We start from the raw sequence: 22350 nt of genomic DNA on the forward strand, positions 1-22350 counted from the left end.
TTCTATATATACAAAACTCGTACATAACACTATGACAAGACACTGTGTATATAAAGTGTTAGTGTTATATTTATTTTATAATTAGCACATTTCCGTAGAAACGCAAAAACGACTTATTGCATAAAAAAAAAGTAAAAACAACGAATTAATAACATATAAGAAAGTGATAGGTACACATAAAAAATTTTAGAGAGGTTTAGAAATTATAAAATATATAAAAAAAAAATAAAAAAATATACAAAAATTAAATGAAAAATAAATAAAAATAATAAAAAAAAATTTGGAAAATGGTAATGCGTTTTAAAGCAGCAAAATAACTTGGCCAAAATCCACAAAATACTTTTAATATGTAGATAAGCACATTAGGGTGGGAAAAAAAAATATGAAAAGAAAAAAAATTTTGATTTAAAATATACAAACTTCTACCGGTTATATCCGCTAAACGATTAGATTTTCGAATAAATGTTATAGACCTTTTTTAAGAGCATTAAATTTTATAAAGGGTCAACAAAATATGTTTTGAAGCAGCTGGAAAATCATCCCGTTGCAATTAAGAGCTCATACTTAGAAAGCCTTTCAGAGAGGTAGTCTACCAATCAATTTTCCAGAATAGGAAGCAAAAATTAACATTATTTTTTTCCCCACCCTAATGTACAGAGCTACATTTAGATACAGGAATTTATTTAATATGCCATTTACCAACAGTTGTAGATAAAATCAGTTTAATATAAGCAACAACCATAATATGATAAATATTTTATGCTTGTGCCAATTAATTTACAATTAATTAAACTTTTACAAATTTATTTTTTATGCTTTAACTTATTTGATCTATTTCATATTTTATGCTGGCACATTGTCAAAATTCGGCACACTTCTTAGAAAGATACTGTTTTTGTTGTAAAATATTTTCTTTTTAATATGTTTATCACCACATTTTTTGTGTTTGCTACTGCTTCAAAATTAAAAAAAAAGTATCATCGACAAACCATTGGCAGCAACGCAAATTCTTTGGCTTGTGTCGGTAACTGACAGTGAACAGCTTACATTAATCAAGCTGCCGGGCGGAAAGTGGCATATAAATAACATTTCTCACACTCGAAATATTTTAATATATAATTTTATTTTAGATTTAATATGCTGCATATATCCAAGTTATGTATACATGTACATATGTATATACATACATATATAGTATATTGTATATGTATGCGGTCGCATGAAGATCAGTTTCTACTGGTCGTCGAGGGTCTAAAATATTAAAAAAAATGTGCTTGAACAAACACTGAAAATTAATATGTATTAGATTAAAGATGTTTTTACGCAGCCTTTTTCCAAGAGAGTGAAATAGCCTAAAATTTGGAAACAATAGCACCGAAATTAGTCGCAGTTGTGTTTTTGTTGAAGTATTTGTATGCAAATATAATGGAAATGGAGACTAATTGAGTTAAAATTACTAAGGCTTAAACTGCTGGTCGAACGAGACTCTCATGTGTTTTTTGATATCTTTATAATCCCAGCACTACACTTCTTGATTGTATTTTTAACAGCGCGCTATATTGGGTAGGCTTTTTTCCATAGCCAAAACTCTTGCCTAACCCTTCACTCTTACCATTGCAATCAAACCAGCTTTGAGGCAGTCGCTAGAAGCTATACGATTAGATCTTCCTCAAGAATATTTCCTGCTGACATATTTTTTTTGCTTTTAAATTTAATTTTTATTTATTTATTATTTGTTTTTTTTTCATTTAATTTTTTTTTTTTAATTTTTTTTTAATTTAATTTATTGTTTTTATTTATTTATTTTTTTTTTAATTTTATTTTGTTTTTTTTTTTTTTTTTGTAAAAAAAAATTGTGAGTCAAAACATGTTTTGTAATTTTAACCCGCCAGTTGGCGCATTAGCGTGCAATTATCTGATTACATGCCTTAGCGCAGTATACTGGTATATAAATTAATTAGCATGGTTTTGGCAAATGAACAAATTTTACTCCCAAGCACACCCCTATTATTATTGCAGACAATTCGACTTAACATTTCACACTCTTGTATATAGGTTAATCATACATATATGAGTATGTACATATGTATATACTTATTTATATGTATGTATGTAATATTCGTAAGGTTTGTCAATTATGCCTGGATATTTTTTTTGAAAGTCAAACACTTGAATGAAGGCTTGTCTGAATCGTAATTATGAATATAAAACCCTTCATAGGTGCATCCCTGTTATCAACTACTCATTATTTGTATAAGTAACTAAATCTGAAGACGCCAACCAACGGTTTGCAATCCACAGAAAATGTTTTGCTGTTATGTACGATGTTGGCTCAAAAGGTATCCTAAATTTTGTATTTCTTAAGAAAGTGTCTATTTATTCTTGAAAATATATTTTTTTCAATGCTCAAAGCACTTCCAAAAGTAATTTTTGTGATCTTGTTTAGCTGCTCCTTCGATGCAGTGTTTATCTTCTCAATCGTAGCGTTGTCCTTTTATACGTCTCCTCAGGTTTAGGAACAAAAAAGGTCACAGAGTAACAAAAAAGCAGGGTCTAGGGAAATGCGGTGGCTAAGGCACCATCAATGTGTTGTTTTTGGTCAAATATTCGCACACAAGCAACGATGCTTGAGCAGGGGCGTTATCGTGGAGGCAATTTTTGATCTTCCAAATCCGTGCGTCCTGGCGGGTTGCTTTGCACCCTTTGACAGATGTCATGCATGAATTAAAAAATAAGGATATTCCTTATTTTCCTCCTCCTTCTCCTTCTTCTCTACAGGCGTAGGCAACGCCAATTTAGCAACAGCACGCCAGTCATTCGTCTTTTTCACTGCTTGGCACTGGTAGGAGACTCCAAACGAAGCCAGATCCTTCTCCATCCTGCCCGCGTTATTTGAAATTAACGGTTTTAAAGGCTATTTAATGTTACTTGAAAGAAACATAATCTCGATTTTGATCGGTCAGTTTATATGGCAGCTATACGCTATAGTGAAAGTGAACCACTTTTGGGGTAGAAAATGATGCGTGCGAAATTTCGGATCGCCATGATGACAATTTATGTATATAAATTGTATAGTCCCTTCGAGTACTTGAATAACATCACCGTGTAGATTTAAATCCGATCTGAAAAATCTCTCTAATATAACTACGAATGATTAGAACACTCTAATGTGCACTTTTATTTAAACTCATCAGTATACACCATTATATACTTTTATTTAAAAAAGGGATTTTTGACATTTATAAATTTTTAATGACAATTTACACACATTTGGCAGCACATTTATTTTGCCTACCACCAATTGTGGTTGCTTTTTATTACAATTTATAATTGCCGCAAACACATGCAATAAATAACAGCGACAATTAATTATTATGTATAAGCGGTTATTTACGTGTGGCTATAAAGATTTATATTTGCACACTTTACAACAATAAACACTGACAAACACACGTATAAATACATATATCTATGCGAGGATGTATATATGTATATACACAATATATATGTATGTATACAAAAATCTCCTTCTTTCAATTTACATCTGATTTTTTTCACTTGCACTTGTCTAATTGTCCGTCTAGATTTATTGCATCGCATTGAGCGTGTCTCTTGACTCTGCGCGAAATTCTAAACTCATTGCGCACCAAAATTCTAGACTCGCTCGCATTCTAATTGCCGCAAACAAACTCAAAATTGTTGCAACTCAATTTTCTTTTGCTTTTATTCACCTTTTCGTTGATGAGTATTTGAATTCTTTTGCTACGCTAATGAGTTCAAGTTTGCCGTAGCACTTTTCTCTAAAAACACAAACGCTTTGTGCTATTTTTCGTGAGAAAATTTCCGAATAATATCAAGATCTCTCAATTCACACAACTTGAGTGTATGGAGCGATCTTTTTTCAGAAATTTGTAGATTCAGGTTTTTTTACATTTGTTTTTATTTTGTTTTTGTGCATGAAAATCAATGTAGAGGATTTTCCTCAATGCCGAAGCTGTCGGCGTTGGTGAGCTGCTGATAGAGGAAAATAGTATTTATAAATGATCGTGAAAATTTGCGCGCACTACAACAAACGTGTGGTGGTGATCTATTGGTCAGTCTGTGATAAAATTTCGAGACGTTTAGAACGAAATTTATTTCTGCAAATAGATGAAAGCAAACGTAAATTAGCACGGAAAATATGGATGGCAAGCAAGACGGCTGAGCCAAAGTGTGTTACGGTGACAGTGGCGGTGACGCCTAACCAAATCGTGAAAACCATGCAAATTTGTTGTTTATAAATAAGAAAAACGGAAAATGTCGTAAAGAAAAATGCTGCAAATTAACGTCAAATAACGTGGAAAAAAACGAAAATAAATGAAGAGAATCATTAAATTTTAAAGTTTCAACTTGCAAAAACTGCTATTGTGATATTGATAGTGTTTGATACGAAATGAATTGAAAATAAGTTTCGGCATATATACCTATTTTAAAAATCAGTTTCGCTCGTTACCAAAAGCAGCACGAGTATTCGAAATTTCAGCTCGCTAATTACGCTAAAAACAAATGACAAAACTGCCAGAGTGCATGCATCGTTAGATCTACAAGGAAATGAAACACTATTAAAATAAATAAATAAAGGAATAAGATTTGTCTGCAATAAATAAATAAGTTTCACCTGCTAAACCAATCAAGCAGCTCGCTTTGTTGTGTGCAAAACTAAAAGTTTAGTGAAATGAAAAGCTTACATTTTAAACACATTGAACCGTTTGTATTTAATCGCCGAAATATTTTTAAAGTGCAAAAATCGTAAATGACAACGACTAATAGATAACAACAACAATAACCTTCACCCCTTTGCGTTGAACGAAAGCAAAAACGACAAACGAAGAGCTAATTAATGAAATTCAAAAACAAAACCTAAATAAAAAACGCTTTTGAAAAGTAAATTATTTTTAAAAAGTTAAAAAAAAAATAGGAAAAAAATAAAAATAAAATAAAATAAAAAATAATTGTAAAATAAATAAACAATAATATTAAAGTAAAATAATTAAAAACGGAAATTAAGAAATTTTTAACAAAATTAATAAAAATATTTATAAAAAATTTATAAACAATAATATTAAAATAATATAATAAAAACTTAAATAAAAAAATAATTAAGAATTAAATTAATTAATATTTAAAGAAATTCAAAAACAAAAATTAAATAAAAAATGCTTTTGAAAAGTTTTTTTTTCAAATCTAAAAAATAATAAAATAAAAATAATGAAATAAATAAACAATAATATAAAAGTAAATAAATAATAAAATATATAAACAATAATATTAAAATAAATAAATAAACAATAATAATTTACTTTAAATAAATAATATAATAAAAAATAAATTAAAATATATTTAACAAAAATTAATAAAAAAAAAATAAAATAATATAAAAGAAAATATTTAATTAAAAAATAATAATAGAATGTATTAAAAAAATGTTAAAATAAAAAAAGTAAAAATTAAATAAATAAACAATAATAATTTACTTTAAATAAATAATATAATAAAAAATAAATTAAGAAACTTAAAAAAAAAATTAATAAAAATGTAAAAAATAAAAATAAAAAATATGTTTTTTTCGTTCTTTTAAGATATGATTTTGATATGGTTCTACAAATAGAGCATTTTAAGATTTCAACATATGTACATATTAAAAATTCTGCTCAAACTCTCTTTATATGCATGAACTACATTTTCATAGGCATTTTTGCTTATTCAAACATTTTGAAAACAATGTGCTGTATGTGCTTTTCTTTATCCTGAATTTATAATCTAATGGTTCTTTCGCCTGTTTTTCAATTTTTTTATGAGATAGCCTGATATATTTGTTTTTTTTTTTAATTTTTATTTTTTTTTATATATATTTGTTATTTTTTTTAAATATTTGTTTTTTTTTTTAATTTTTTTTTTGTTTTTTTATATATGTATATTTGTTATTTTTTTTAAATATTTGTTTTTTTTTTTTTAATTTTTATTTTTTTTTTTTTTAATTTTTTATTTTTTTTTTTAATATTTGTTGTTTTTTCTCGCTAGACACGTTGCCTACAGCCAAGTCGAGTAGTGGGTGTGTTTTTGGCAGCACCCACTTTCTATTCAATTTTTTTTCTTTTGTGGCTCTCCCTACATATTTGTTGCCGCTAAAGCTTTGATAGCGTTGGATATTGTTTATACACCCACTAAGTATGCATCATCATCTATTTACAAGCATACTATACTCATCTATATAATCACATATGTATATATCATATGTACATATATACATACACATAAACAAAAATTTGGCTTGAGAAAAGGCAGCCCGTGGTTATAAAGAATGAAATATTTAATTTTCCTCCATTTTTTGCTTATGTTATTTATGAGAACACAAATTTTATTTTTTATTTACTTTTTTGTTTTATTTTATAGATCTATTTGTTAAATTATTATATAATATATATGTATAAATTTTATGGCTTAATTGCATTTGTATTTGTATTTCTTATTCCTTTGTGATTATCATCATTACTGTTCTTTAATTTATTATCACCACCGCTTTGTTATATCTAGACCAATTTTCTTATGTTTTCAAAATATCGGGTTTTCCAATAGGGATGATATTATTTCTTAGTGTCGTTTCGGCCATTTTTGATATGTCATGTTATGTAATCTTTTTTTCATTGTATTCAGTAATGTTTACAATTTCATCATGGAAAGATATGTGCAAGAACAACTTTTATAAACTATTCAATTTTATTATCAAAATAATCGTTCGGCAATTACAATTTTTGGTGCGCTTTTGCCATTTATGGTCCTAATAATCGTCCACCTGTGCTCGCTATTCGTCAAATTGTTCCAACGTACATTTTCTTTGCGTAATATTCAAGAGCCAATAAGACAAAGAACCATTCGAAATAACGAAAACTTTGCTGCCGTTGAGGCAACTGTTGCTGAAGACCGTAATTTGTAGATTCCAACACGTTCTCAAGAATTTCGACTGTCTCAAACTACAAACTGGTAGATTTTGAGGAATGATTTGGACTTGTATCCGTATAAAATTCTTCTCACTCAATATGACTTCATTTAGAGAAAAAAAGTACTCGAAAATTGGTTTCGTTGAGTTCATTCCTGAAAAAGAAGGAAGCATTTGAATGATGTTATAGTCAAAACTTAAACACTAAATAAAACAAATTTGAAATTTCTTAACAATTGGTCGGTTTTTTTTTTATTTTTTTTTTTTAAGAAATCATATCACTTTTCTTGGAGACCCCTGTATTTGCTTATGGCATGTGTGCCAAAATTTCACTTTAATCTGGGATGTTTATGCGGCTTTTTTGTTTTATTTTTTTAATCAAAGATAAAATATAAAAAAAAGAAAAAATTAGGAAAAAAATAAAAAAATTTAAATTAAAATTAAAGAAATTTAACGCGATCGCATTTTTATACGATCGTTTTTGCAGTGTTTTTAAATTTTAAAATTTTAAACTGCCTTACATTTGTTATAATGCTTAAAATAACTTAAATAAACTTAAACTACACACATAAGTATAATATAAATTTTCTAAAATTTTTTTTAGAACATCTGCGGTTAGTCTTTTTTTAGTAGAAACGTCAATCAAAAATCGATTAAAATCAATTTATAATTCAATGCATTTTTTTTATTTCATTATACTTCTTCTGCAAACTCAATTGCGATAGTTTTATCGCATGCTATTTTATTAAACAGTTCACTGCTTCTCTCTCATGCTCAACTTGAACAAACTGTCAGTTGGAGCAATTTTAATTGATGAATTGATTTGTCCAAAGGAAAAATCAACCAGAAAAAATTCTAAAAGGCCAATGCTGCTAAATTAAAAGCGTACTGAAAGCGTACAAGAATTATGCAAATTTATTTTTGGCTAATTGAGTTGAAAATGACAGGAGAAGCAGGCAATGTCTGAAAAAATTATAGGTTGAGACTTTTTCTTAAACATTTTTCGCAACTAATTAAGATATTTGTAATTTTGTGGTTTTTGCATATTTTTTATTATTTATTTACATTATTAATATTTATTTTATTTATTTTTTTTTAACCAATTTAATGGAAATTGAAATTGTGTTGAATTTATTAACATATTTGAATTAGAACTGGAAGCATTGCCAAAAAAACAAATATATATACATATGTATATCCATAAGTATAGCATCAAATTTCGTTTACTGATTTACGAGTTCACCTATTATATTATATGTACATACATACATACATATGTACGTTGTACCTACCTTAATATTCTAATTTATTTTATTCAGTTGCGCAGCAGTGACAGAGAAATTATTGATGCATATACAGACGGTACGTGTAATTACCACATCAGATCTAAATGGATAGTTAATTGAAATAATTTTGACGGCTTTGCCAAATATATTTTCGTTCTATATTTCTTTAGAAGCTTATGCCATACAAATAGGTATGTTTTCGAATTATCCCAAAACGCTTACCATAGACAACACTATCTGTGGCGCACCGTGCGCTCTTCGTAGTTTTATTTGCAGTTATATCTAATTTAGAATTTTGACTATCTCTTATATGCATTTGTATGTATTTGAGTATGTTTGCACATACCTTCGTCTGGTTTTTATTTGAGAGGGGGCGCTCCTCTGGCTTTCGTTGCTTTAGCCAATACATTGTTTGATTGCCAAAATAAATTTTGCAAAACTATTTGCCTAATTTATTTAGCGATAACCAGAAAACCGCATGGCGTGCTTACACAGCGAAAATAATTAAAGTGCAAATTTAATTAAAATTTAAACAGTGTTTGCTTAAAATCGCCGAATGGCCATAATGTGGGTGTCTGGCATATATGCATGTATATGTATATACATATGTAGTCACGTTCGGTTTGTAAGTGTGTACGTTTAGAAAAACATGCGTAAAATGCATTCGGTTTAATGTAAATTGACGCAGATGAATGGTGTTTATTGCTTGATAATGCGGAAATAATGTTTTCAAGTCAATTAAGAAATTATGATTTCGATTTTTCGATATAAAAAAATTGGTTCCTGTTGTTGGTTCATATTGTCCAAGTCCACATCATTTAATTCGGGCCAAAAATCATTGAGCGGTAGCGATTCCATTCACAGTAACGTGCCGGTCTCAATCATCACGGAAAAAGTACAGCCCATAAACCGCACTAAACCGTAATTTTTATATTTTGCATTCAGCAAGGAATGAGCCTCATCGTTGAACATGATTTTTCGATGAAAATCCGAATCATTTTCAAGTTGTTGTTCAACCCAATTCATGAACATACGACGGTGGTGAAGCGACTTCAGTTCTTATGTCAATTTGATCTTGTAAGGATGTAGGACAAGATCTTTTTGCAAAATTCGCCACAACGACGTCAAAGAGATGCCCAACGCTTGAGATCGACACTCGATACCACTGACTCCGAATTTCGGTAGTAAATTTTATTAATTTCGACTCGTTGTTGGATTGTATATCTTTCTATGATAAAATGGTAAACCTTACTCCAGAGAGAAATGTCAAAAGAACGCGAAAAAAATATGGCGTCGTGTGCTGTTCCTGTCGGTCCACTTTTGTAGCGTCTCTGTCTCTATTGAACAAATAGCTTTGTCATTTAGAATTACATTTGTTGTTGGCTCCACTTGTCTACATTGAGAAGAAACTTTTTTCTTGCAATTTTAAATCTTTCGCAATCTTGCCTATGCCAGTATGTGCTTAATTAATATGTATAGTCGCCAACGCTGTTGGCAAATCGTTTTGCTTTACAGTTGACGAGGCGTGTAATTAGAATCTTACAAAATTGTAACAAACTCGCAGACTTAATTTAAATATTCATGTCATTCTACATGCTCTTGAAATTGGATAGTATTTGTTCAAAGAAGTTAACAAAAATTATAATAAATAAAAAAAAATATTTTAGTAAAAATAGTAGCGGGGTTTCACATTAATTAATGTAAATTACTTCATAGCAAATACAAATTACAATTTACTTTAACAGTTAAACTCCCAGCAGACAATGTAGATCACAAATGTAACGGTTTATTTTTTCAATTTATTATAACAGACCGTCTACAGCTGTCATAGTGCTCGCTTTCGTTGTGTTAAGCCTTACGCCACACCTTAGATAGTGGCGAATCGAACAAACAACTGACATAAATCACATAGAGCAGCAGTAAAATTAGCAAACATAAACTGGTGCATAGAATTAAACTGTCTAACTGTGCCGTTGTTTCTGCATGTTGTTGTGACTAGCAAGCAAAGCTCAAATTTAGCAATCTAGAAGTCGGAAACGAAGCGACTTTAAAAAACATACACACATATACATATGTACATATGTATATAGAGATATAATCTCGGTAATCTGAATTTCGGCATTAGCGCACCTCTTATTTATTATTTTTTCAATAAATTTTCAAAATCTCCCACTATTTCAAGCATTGTTTGCTTTATATCAAACTGTTTCTGTATTTCGCCGCCCATTACATTAGCCTGCTGCTGCTTGTTCAGCGCTGTTTGTTGTTGTGTGCAATCACAAATTGTGTTGATCCCTAGCGTGTGCCGTACAAAGCTTGGTTGCGCTCACTTTCATTTTGTCAAGGTGCATATTGTGAAAATAAATTGCAAAATTGTACTTCATTTTCAACGGACTTCGCACAATGCAAAGACAGCGAGTAGAAAACGACAAAAAAATAAAAAAAATTGCAAAAAAAAAATATGTCCACATGTTGTTGCATATTATATGTATAGTGGCATGTTTGTATGTGAGTGAACACATACATACATATGTATGTATGTATAACTGCTGCAACCTAGTGCTGAATTGTTTATTGTTGGTTTTGACAAATGCTTTTCGGTTGCTGTCAGACCTCAAGTCCGAGCGTAATGATGATAATTGAAAAAAAATTTAAATAAATTACATTTTGTTTATAGGGTCGGTAATTATAATGTGTTAATGCCACACACAATTTTCATGGCAAATAGAGCGCAAGACAGGTTTATTTATATTTTTTTTATTTTTAAATTTTTGACTACGGCATTTTGTGGCGTGTAGATTAGCAAAAACAATTCATTAATCATTTAAATTTTTGTTTTATTTTATTTTTATTTTATTTATTTATTTTTTTAAACTTAATTAAATATTTAAAGTTTTGCCTAGCTTTTTGTTTTATTTAATTTTATTTTTATTTATTTTATTTTTTTTCTATTAAACATTCTTATTTCTCTTAATAACTGTAATACCAGCTATTTTCTTTATTTTTATTTTTTGTTTGTTTTGTTTTATTTTTCTCTATGACTAAATTGAAAGTTTTATGCCTGCTATCAATAGCGCATACTCAATAAAAACGCAAATATGTCAGTATGTAAATAAAATAATTAAAAAAGGCTGCTATGAAATTTATGCCTAGAGCCAAGAAGCTGAAGTGCCGCTATATCAATTTTCATTTTAATTAAAGCGCAAATACAGCAACAATATAAAAGTTTAATAATAATAAACAAAATTGTATGTAATATACAACCATACATATATACATACATATGTAGTAAGAACAGAAAAAACTTTGGATTATTGCAGTGAATTGTGTTTAGTGCCATAAAAGTGCTGTAAGTGAGCGGTGTTGTTAATAAAAAAACATATGCAACATTAAATTTAAAGTCAAAAAATTACAACAAATTATTAAAAAAAATAATAATTATTAATAATAGTTACAAAATTTTTACCATAAAAAATACATTAGAATTTCACCAAATCAAATCAGCGGTAATGCGCCAGCCAAAACAAAATAATTTTTCTCCACAAAAACATCAACAACGAAAAGTAAACTCATTAAACGCCGCAACAAACACACTCGCGCAACACGCTGGCAACATTGTTGCGCTTTTAACGCGCAACATTCCGACATTTTACACTGGCCAAAAGCGAAACTACACACGCAGCAGCTGTCAAAACGCAGTTGCAGTGTTGCTGATATTTAATCAACCGTTAGGTATATAATCCTCGCCCGCATGTTACAATTTCATTTCTATTCCAATCATGCTGGTCGTCTGGAAGTCGGTGGTGGCTCAAAGTCCACGGATCTTTGGTGGGCGCAGCAATACTATCCGTTAGAGAGTATAAAGGAATTTGAAACGGTATCGGAGAGATGGAAGAAATGTTTGGGGCAATTACTCAAAACAGGTGGGAGAGCGTGAAAACAATAGGAGCACTAATAACAGAGTAATAAAATGAAGAAAATTTGTTTTTTGTTAGAACAAATTTATTGAATGGTTGAAAAGTTGTATTGCATTGAGTAAAAAAATAATTAAAATATTAAAAAATAAAAGAAAAACTAAGAACACAAAAAAAAAAATAAATAAATAAATAAAAGTAAAAAAAATAAAAATAAAAACTAAAAATAAGTAAAAAAAAAATAAAAATAAATTAAAAATTAAAAAATAAAAAAATAAAAAATAAAAATACAAACTTTAACAAATTAATAAATAACAAAATTTGTCTAATAAATTGAAAATAATAAAAATGTGCAAAAAATAATAAAGTAAATAAATGAAAAAAAAGAAAAACTTTAAAATATACATATATATATTTTTTTTAATTTTTGATGGTCGTTTTTTTTTGTATGTTAAACATATGTAAATATTGTGCAATATATACATACATGGATATACTTGTATACATATGTACATTTTGCAAAACTTATTATAAACGTTATTTACTCAAAACCAGCATCTATAATTATTAAATACACAAAGCTATTTCTGCACTTTATTTACACATTTTTAATTTAATTACACTTTTTTTCTCTTACAGAAGAAGACGACTCACAAATTTTCGTGAAATTCTTCCGGTTCCATAAGTGCTATGATCTAATACCAACCTCAGCTAAATTGGTTGTATTCGATACACAATTGTTGGTGAAGAAAGCTTTCTATGCACTCGTCTATAATGGTGTACGTGCAGCACCGCTCTGGGATTCACAAAAACAACAATTTGTTGGCATGTTAACCATAACCGATTTTATAAAGATTCTACAAATGTATTATAAGTCACCAAATGCATCAATGGAACAATTGGAGGAGCACAAATTGGACACATGGCGAAGTAAGTGTCGACAATATTTACAACTTTATACATAGAACTAATTAATTTTACTCATTATTTGTACTTTATAGATGTGCTGCACAATCAGGTTATGCCTTTGGTTAGCATCAGTCCGGATGCTTCACTCTACGATGCCATTAAAATTCTCATACACAATCGTATCCATCGATTACCAGTCATTGATCCAGCGACGGGCAATGTTTTGTATATATTAACACATAAACGCATACTGAGGTTCCTCTTCTTATATGTGAGTATACTTGTACTAAGGCAATGTTAGTTGATGTTTTGGAGATGAATAGCAGAAAATAATAAAAATTTAAGGTTATGCGGGAATAATATACACCAGTTTGTCGACACTGTTAAAGTGGATTTTGACTTGAAATTGTTTTTGTTGTTATAACAACTTAAAATTAATTTCCAAATAGTTTTGATATACAAAACCAGACTAACTTCCAGTTAAATATACCCATTTATTTTGCTCTCTTAAGCACTATTCTACTCCAAATTCACTGTTATTTAATTTTATTTTTTTTTTCTGTCCAAACTAAAACTGAATTGTTTTTTGGTTGCAGATTAACGAATTACCAAAGCCCTCGTATATGCAAAAGACCTTGCGTGATTTAAGGATCGGCACATACGACAACATTGAGACTGCGGACGAGAACACAAGCATTATAATGGCGTTGAAGAAATTTGTGGAGCGACGAGTATCGGCTTTGCCGTTAGTGGACTCCGAAGGACGGCTTGTTGATATTTACGCGAAATTCGACGTAATTGTAAGTATTTAGATCACAATAGGTTCTTATCTCGCAATAAAACCATAAAACAGGGGTGGAGAGAATTTATTTACTAAAAGCATGATCTTCTTTTTTATACAGAACTTGGCCGCCGAGAAGACCTACAACGATTTAGATGTCTCGCTGCGCAAAGCAAATGAACACCGCAACGAATGGTTCGAAGGTGTGCACAATTGTCGCTTAGATGAGACACTCTACACAATTATGGAGCGTATTGTGCGCGCCGAAGTGCATCGTCTCGTTGTCGTTGATGAGAATCAAAAAGTGATTGGTATTATTTCACTATCCGATATACTGTTGTACCTGGTTTTACGTCCAAGTGGCGAAGGTTTAGGCAACTCTGAAAATTCATTACGCGCCTCTGATCCCATTTTGCGACGCAAATCGTCCGATGACGAAGATGCCGATACAAAATCATCGGGCAGCCGTAGTATTATTGATGATATACCCGAAGAGGAGCCAGCATTGGTGACAACAACAACAGCGCCACCAACGAACAGTGACGAAATTAAAAACGAGTCAAATGAGGAGCTTGATGCCTCAACACAACAAAAGCAAAATGGTGATAGTAGTAATACCGCTGAAGTGTCCTTTGCCGCCGAGGCGGAAGAAGATCCCGTGGACGATACCGATCAGTTAAGTGATAATGATGATGATGTCGTGACAGGGCAATTTGTGGATCTGAAGAAATCGCTCGACGCGTCAGCGGATGATGACAGAGAATTGGAAACGGCCGCGTCGGCAGCCTCAGCGCTGGGTGGCATGCCAACAACGACGGCACGCGAGATGGCGCTTGTTAGTGAATAATTTTATTTTTTTAATTATACATTAATATATCAAGCTACAAACATACATACATATATTTAAGTATGCGTTTTTTTAGTCAGCGAATTACAAACAAACAATAGATTTGATAAACTTGAACGTTGCTATGAATGCTTCAAAGCCTTACTAATATAAAAGAAAATTAAAAAAAAAAACAAAAAACATTCGAGGAGAGTGTTTAAAGTTTTTTGAATGCATTGGATTAATTGTGTGTGCAAAATGCAGTCAACGCTGTGAACGAGTGAATCGCTGACATTCGGGCGAATGGAACGGAGCTTCCAAAAGGCTGCATGTTGACGCATAGTCAGACACATGCACACACACACATTAAACAGCGGCAAGGCAAGTGTAATAATCAAGGTTTTTTGATAGAGCTCTGCGAACCTCTTATATTTATATGATGAAGAAAAATTAGTGTTTTTTTAAACTTAAGTAGAAATTATTGCAAAACTACAAAGCAAGCAACATAAAACAAAACAAACACAAAACTGCTTGTACGATAAAAAGTCAATAAAGAGAATTATGATACTTCTATGATGCAGATAACGGTTAAATTATTAGTTGCTATCAGTTGTAAGTAAACATGCGCCTTAATTGGACACGAAAGCCAGACAAAAGAAAATTTGTAACTAACAAAAGCTTCCCACATACAAAATACATACACATACAAATATACATACTAACATACATACATATATACATACAAACTAGTTTGCAAAACATACAAACATAAATAAAATCGTAAAAAGCTAATAAAAACAAAATTACCAACAACCTATATAATAAACAAAATAACAAACAAAAAAATATTAAAAACCATTTAATTGCAAACAATTACCGAAACAAAGATTTCATACCAATTAAAGCAGCAGCTTAACCACCATACAAATAAAATGTAGTTTTAGTAGCGGAAGTGAAAACCAATGCAAAATGCGGAAACAAAGTGCAGAGAAAGCGTCCGTACGCTTATTATGTAATGTAATAGTTGGAAGGAATGTTATGTATGTTTTTATTACAATAAAACAAACAAGAAAAATGAAAATAAAAAATAAAACAAAAATATGATGGTACTTTTTATATAAAATATTACTATTAAACTATTATTATTATTAATATTATTATGTACTGCTAATTCAATTATGATTACTATCATTATTATTATATGTAATTATTAATTAATGTAATTATGATTACTGCTATTATAATTATAAAGTTCAATAAAAAGAAAAGAAGTTTTAAAAAATTGAATTACTGATCTATGTAAGCGAATACTATTAATAATACATAATTAAAATGCAAACAAAAACAAAACTCAAAACAAACAAATATTGTATTTGAATAAAAATTTGAAAATAAACAAAAAACACTTGAGAAAATAGTAGTGAATTGTAGTATTTGCGCGTGGTGCATAAAAAAACTTAAAGCAACAAAAGGAAACAAATAAATGCATATATTTCCTTTGCAAAAATCGTGGAAATATAAATTTCTTTGCTTCAGCTAAACATTAAAAGGGTTATGTTTCAGAAAATGCTTTGAGTTGTTGGTTTTATATACATATGTAGATAAAAACAATATTTTCGTAGTAATTCTATATTGTTTCTTAAACGTGTTATTATTCGCATTTCTTCTTCTTTACTGGCGTAGACACCGCATACGCGGTCATCGCCGAGTTAACAACAGCGCGCCAGTTGTTTCTTCTATTCGCAATTTGGCACCAATCCGAGATCTGATCGCTCCAACGTAGTGGAGGTCCTTTCCCCGGCGGGTACTGCGTTGAATACTATAAGAACTGGAGTGTTTTCACCAAAGGACCATAAATCTTTCGCAGAGTTCATAATAGGTTTCGTTGTTTTAAGCGTCTAATTTATCTGTCAATACAAAGACGCACAACACCCAAAGAAAGAGTTTGCCAAAAATGTAGTTTCCTCATAAAAAAGCACATGTCCATGTGATCAGATTCATAAACTTTAAATTGACTGTCTTCTCTTTACCACGCACTAATGCATCTTTGGCAGCTATGTTCCTCTTTTGATAAAAGTTGATAATCAATCACAAAGATATACTTAAATTTGTTTTTCAATTAGTAATATTTATAATAATTTTTTTTTGTTTAGGACTTGTGTCCACCAACGGTCTTTTTAAAATAAATATTTAAATTCACCTCAATTCAGCGCGCGATATTAACCAAAGGAAAAGTGGTTAATGCATTATTGTCATTAAGGATGCCACAAAATCAATAATTTTTCACAGTTGTGTAAAGCATAAACCACATTTTCAGAAAGATATATAATTTTAATACGCAAATAATTTTTGCAAAAGTTAATAAAATATCTTAACGTATTTATTAGAATAAATGCTGTACTATAGAAGAATTTCTCAAACCATACAATTTTTAGAAATGGTTGTCACCCTGTGTGATGTAGCACACGTTTTCGACATTGAAGAAATCAAAACAATATCACCGGGTTATAGTCAACTAATCAGCACGTTTAGCCTTTAATTGCAAGAAGAGTATTTTGAGATATTGAAGCCATGTATTCATTCGAAATTAAAGAAATTCCCGGCAAGGTGTGTAATTTACGACCAAATTTTAATTTTTTCTAGCATTGAGCATAGTCTTCGGAAGTGAAATTTTGTCGTAAAGATCACGCGTTCAAAGGCGAAGTTTGTATACAAAGCGTTTTCAAAACTGAAACTTCCTCACTAGAAAAAATTTCGACAGAATGTGTATATGAATGTGTTGTTTTTGTCTGTAAATAATTTTTTCATTTAGGGACGGTCTATGATCTCGACAAAAGCGTTTGCTATAGGTGAAACTATATTCGAGGAGGAGCCCTTTGTATCACGACAGTTCTCTTGGAATGCTGCTTATGGGTATAAAGCTTGTGATCACTGTATGCGACCTTTAGAAACAGTTGTAGAAAATGTGCGTCGCTTGGCGAATAACAATGCATTAGTAGTGCCTTTGCCAGAATACGATCCAACAACACCATGGTTGCAACAATTTACACAATGTCCCAATTGTAAAGTTCGGTACTGTTCCGAGGATTGTCGTATGGAGGCTTTAAATAAATATCATCGTATAGCTTGTATGGGTGCTTTTCATACAGACGACACACACCCAATAAATGCATTGAATGAAATATGGAAGTAGGTGTAAACAAATAACTTGCGCATTACTTTTTTCAACAATTTCGATACTTTCAGGAAAATGCATTATCCGCCGGAAACTGGTACAATTATGTTAATTGTTCGTTTAATGGCCATGTATAAGCAAAGTAATAACAAAGAACAGTTTCTCCAGTCACTTCAATCCTTCCAATCGCTAATAGTGAATACAGAACAAAAAATATATCACAAAATGTTGGGTGAACACTTTGAACAACAAATGGAACAACTTTTTGTAGCATTTTGTAGAGCATTTGCGGACGAGGAATTAGCTGCTGTAAGTGTAATGTTCCCGAAAATTGTTGAACATATTTTCAAGTGTTTGCATTTAGTTTACCAACGCGGAGGCTTTTAAGGCATTAATGGGTATGATTGGCACAAACAGTCAGGGCATTGCGACGAGTCCGCTGGCGGAATGGGTGAAAAAAGTAAGCGATTTACCAATGCCTGAAGGAGATAAGACAAAACTTGACGAATATATTGATGATATTTACAATAAAGTGGGAGAATGTAAGTTAACAACAATTATGTACTTCATAGGTAAATTTCGTATTAATATTTCACACGTGTACATATGTATTCGTTAAAGTCGCGGGCGAATTTCTGAACACAGAGGGTGCTGGACTTTATTTACTTCAAAGCAAGATTAACCACAGTTGTGTACCAAACGCTCATTCGACATTTCCTTATTCAAACGACATAGTTGTGCTGAAGGCGGTAGCACCTATACAAGTTGGTGAAGAAATCTGCATATCTTACTTGGATGAGTGCCAGTTGGAACGCAGCAGACATTCGAGACAAAAAGTAAATAAATTTGTGTAATTAAGTGTTTAACTCCCTAAGCTATAATCAAAATGCCTTTGTAGATTCTTAAAGAAAACTATATTTTTGTATGCCAATGTCCTAAATGTCAATCACAAGCTACCGACCCCGATGAAACAAGCGAAGATGAGGATGACGATATGGATATGGACGATGACGATGCGGATATGTCGGATTAAATACACATTTGTTTTATACATTTCGTATGTATATACATATTATTGTAAGAATTGAACTTGCATTAAAATTGATCATATGTACATTGAATTTTGTTCACAATTTACATAAATGTTTGTTATAAGCGAATTAAACAGTAAAATTACACTAAAATATGTGTTAAACTTCTTTGAAATATCTATTAAGCACTCGAAACAGGTGTCAAATTAATTAGATTATTGCTACTTTCAGCCAGCTCTGCTATAGACACTCGCCCTCGCTGTCTTATGAATTTTGCTACTTCAAGTAATTCTTCTTGCGATACGTAAATGAACTTTCCACGATCGTCGATCACACCCGTTAATGTACCATTCGCTTGCAAGTCCTGTATACGATCGATCACTTGTTGAGTTTTTAATTTAAATTCCATAGCCAAATCCTCCAAAACAATTACTTTGTTATCTTTAATATATTGTATAAAATCTTGTAAAAGTTGCTCTTTTTCTGCATCCTCGGCTTCCTCATAACCTTCCTCTTCAATTTTGAATGCTTCCTTCATTTTTAAGTACTCCTCATGCTCCTTGCGTTCACGTTCTTCGCGTGCCAAACGCTCTGCTTCTGCTGCTTTACGTTCCGCTTCCTCCTCACGTTCTTCCTGTTGTTTTCGTTCTGCTTCGAGTTTAGCTTCCTTGACTTTACGCTCCTCACGCTGTTTTAGCTCTTGCTCTCGCATTATTCGTTTTTGTTCTTTTGCTTCCATTTTGGCACGTTTCTTGGCGCCCATTTTCTCATCCAAGACCGGACCGGACGGAGTTTCATCATCATCCCCATCTTCGTCGTTGTCGTTTGCTTCTAAGGCATTATCTAAAGCAGCGGCCTGATCTGCGGCTGCAGCTGCTGCAGCGTTTTGACGCAAACGGTTACGCTGGTTTCGAGCTATCTGGGCACGTCTTGGAATACCCTCTTGGGCTCTAACCGGAACTCCTCGCTGTGCTGGCTTATCTGCTTTGTCTGCGAAAGTTTATGAATTTTAACCAATGTAATAATGATTTTTATGTTCCATCACATACCTCCTGTTAATTTTCTTTGGAAAAGCAACAATCCAATTAGTATTACCAGCAACGCTGTTGCTATACCTATTAACAAGGTTAAATCCATATTTCTTTAAATATTAAAAATATATATGCAATTGATTTGCCTACACAGCAATTTAACTATTTTGTTTTTGTAATTATACTTTAAACGTCAACAAATCACGAAAACTGACATCAAAGCAAAATTAGCAAAAGGCTGCCAACTTTAGTTATATTTTAAAGGCGGAACCTTAATTAGCTGAATTAACAATTTAATCAAAAAAATTAGTAATTTGTACCATTAGAACAAGAAGTGAAATGTTCTAGTGGTAATTAATCAAATTTATCAAATATATTTTGCTTGGAATAATATTCGATTAAAAAGACTACTTGCCATCACCCTGTAAGCAATATTGATTCAAAAACGAACAGAACAACATATGTAAGGAAAATAATTAAATGTCAGATTTTTCTACATTGGCATACGTGTCGGGGTGATATAAACGAATTTAGAAATTAATATTCTTTCACTTAGTTACACAGGATTTAACCACTATAATAAGGATAATCATGAGTAAATGTTTAGTTACCTCAATTGTACTGCTTTGTGTTCTACAAACAACATTTGGCCTTTACTTCCACATAGCAGAAACAGAGCGAAAATGTTTTATAGAAGAAGTTCCTGACGAGACAACCGTCATCGGTAAGCCATCTTCATATTTTGTACAAAGCATTTGCGAAATATTTCACTAAACAATTTGCTTTTAACTACTCATATTTTATAGTGAACTACAAAGTGGAACTATACGACCCGCGTTCTAATGGTTTTATGCCCTCCTCTCCCGGTATTGGCATGCATGTGGAAGTACGTGATAGCGACGATAAAGTTATACTCTCACGCGTTTATAGTTCTGAAGGTCGCATCTCCTTTACTTCACATATACCCGGTGAACATGTAATTTGCATGTATTCGAATAGCACAGCTTGGTTTAGTGGTGCACAATTGCGTGTCCATTTGGATATACAGGTGGGCGAGCACGCCATCGATTACGCGAATGTCGCTCAAAAAGAGAAATTGACTGAATTACAATTGCGCATACGTCAATTACTTGATCAAGTGGATCAAATCACCAAAGAGCAGAACTATCAACGTTATAGGGAGGAGCGTTTCCGTCATACAAGTGAAAGCACCAACTCGCGCGTTTTATGGTGGTCATTGGCACAAACTTTTGTTTTGGTCTGTATGGGATTCTGGCAGATGCGACACTTAAAGAGCTTCTTCGAGGCGAAGAAACTAGTGTAAAGATTTATAACCAACGAATATGCGGGTGGATACGAAGACAGTACGAAGGCGAATTGTTATAATTAGTAAAAGTGAATTTTGAATATACATCCACCCACAGAAGTTATACTAATTAAAATATTCAGAATATATGATTTATTCATTAGCAACAGTTTTTCGATGTGCCAACGTTTAGAAAAACTAATGTCGACACTAACCAAGCTCATCCATTTCATTTTTTCTCAATCTCAGTTGCTTATCAAATCTTTATACCAGCATGAACCGTTTTGCAAAGAATTGCTCAGACAAAAATTATAATACTTTATAATATAGTAAATTTATTCTGTATAACCATGAAGTTTTTATTTTGAATTCTACCCATTTCTGTTTCATAATTCTTAGTAATAAAAAAGTAAATTTAATTATATATGATGTAATGTTTTATTATGATAACTGTAAGTGCGACATTCTTCCGTGCAATGGACTGTGACTCAGAGCACAGCATCAGTAGTACGTTAAACATTTCACTGATTGTCTTGAGAAAAGCATTATTTACAATACTTTATCTGTAGACCGCGTGACTTGTAATCAACACAATTACTTGCAGACATATGTTTATATTTACATATTCTATTTTATGGATTAATTCTGAAATCTCTGTTGATGGTAAGCACATTTAACTATACAAATTACCACCATAAGGGGGACTAGATAACGGTTACAACAACAACATAAATCAATAAAGTTGTTTCTGGTGCCCACCATTTCTGGTGGTTTTTTGGAAATTATTTTCTTTTGATACCATCTTGCCCTGAAGCAAACTGCATAAAGGGCTTTTGTTAATTAAGTCACACTAAATTCTTGGCTGCGTCATTACAAAATTGATGATTTAAAAATTATATTCAGTCATTTTAAATATTACAATTGTAGGTAATAATCCATGACTATCAGGAATAAATAAATAAAGATTATGTCTCAACAACAATAATAATATTTAGAGTTCAGATTTTTTTATTTATCTTTCATATCTTTGAGTCGTGAACCTTTAGTTGTACAAAAATATTGCACTGAAGCAACTGTTGTGTATCTTTTTTGTTAAGAGGAATGTGTATTTAAAT

The 22350-nt window shown here is 31.2% G+C and overlaps 4 protein-coding genes across 17 annotated transcripts in view; 3 read left to right on the forward strand and 1 right to left on the reverse strand.

Annotated features, from left to right (window-relative positions):
• The window catches only part of LOC105226082 (5'-AMP-activated protein kinase subunit gamma-1), a 197758-nt gene extending 182319 nt beyond the window's left edge, over positions 1 to 15439 (forward strand). For 13 of the 14 annotated variants that reach the window (XM_049447288.1, XM_049447289.1, XM_049447286.1 and 10 more), the window contains 4 exons: positions 12816 to 13106; positions 13178 to 13356; positions 13682 to 13885; positions 13988 to 15439. In XM_049447288.1, coding sequence (XP_049303245.1) covers positions 12816 to 13106; positions 13178 to 13356; positions 13682 to 13885; positions 13988 to 14713 — 1400 coding nt within the window. In that variant the 3' untranslated portion in view covers positions 14714 to 15439. Of the gene's footprint in view, positions 1 to 11576; positions 12186 to 12815; positions 13107 to 13177; positions 13357 to 13681; positions 13886 to 13987 lie in introns of those variants that run through there. The other variant, XM_049447297.1, reaches the window with a different exon arrangement.
• A 1701-nt stretch (positions 15440 to 17140) lies between these two features.
• LOC105226074 (histone-lysine N-trimethyltransferase SMYD5) lies at positions 17141 to 19055 on the forward strand. Its single transcript, XM_011204838.4, has 6 exons — positions 17141 to 17299; positions 17505 to 17881; positions 17939 to 18176; positions 18232 to 18409; positions 18489 to 18703; positions 18766 to 19055. The coding sequence occupies exons 1-6, from the start codon at positions 17264 to 17266 to the stop codon at positions 18898 to 18900; spliced, it is 1179 nt and encodes a 392-aa protein (XP_011203140.2). The 5' UTR covers positions 17141 to 17263; the 3' UTR covers positions 18901 to 19055.
• On the reverse strand, positions 18908 to 20146 carry LOC105226075 (DDRGK domain-containing protein 1). Its single transcript, XM_011204839.4, has 2 exons — positions 19948 to 20146; positions 18908 to 19888 (listed from the first exon to the last, which is right to left on the reverse strand). The coding sequence occupies exons 1-2, from the start codon at positions 20033 to 20035 to the stop codon at positions 19080 to 19082; spliced, it is 897 nt and encodes a 298-aa protein (XP_011203141.1). The 5' UTR covers positions 20036 to 20146; the 3' UTR covers positions 18908 to 19079.
• A 254-nt stretch (positions 20147 to 20400) lies between these two features.
• Positions 20401 to 21659, forward strand: LOC105226073 (transmembrane emp24 domain-containing protein eca). Its single transcript, XM_011204837.2, has 2 exons — positions 20401 to 20653; positions 20736 to 21659. Exons 1-2 carry the CDS (start codon positions 20521 to 20523, stop codon positions 21251 to 21253), a joined length of 651 nt encoding a protein of 216 aa, XP_011203139.1. The 5' UTR covers positions 20401 to 20520; the 3' UTR covers positions 21254 to 21659.
• The last annotated feature ends 691 nt before the right edge of the window (positions 21660 to 22350 follow it).

This window comes from Bactrocera dorsalis, chromosome 2, assembly GCF_023373825.1.
Source record: "Bactrocera dorsalis isolate Fly_Bdor chromosome 2, ASM2337382v1, whole genome shotgun sequence".
Lineage (NCBI taxonomy): Eukaryota > Metazoa > Arthropoda > Insecta > Diptera > Tephritidae > Bactrocera > Bactrocera dorsalis.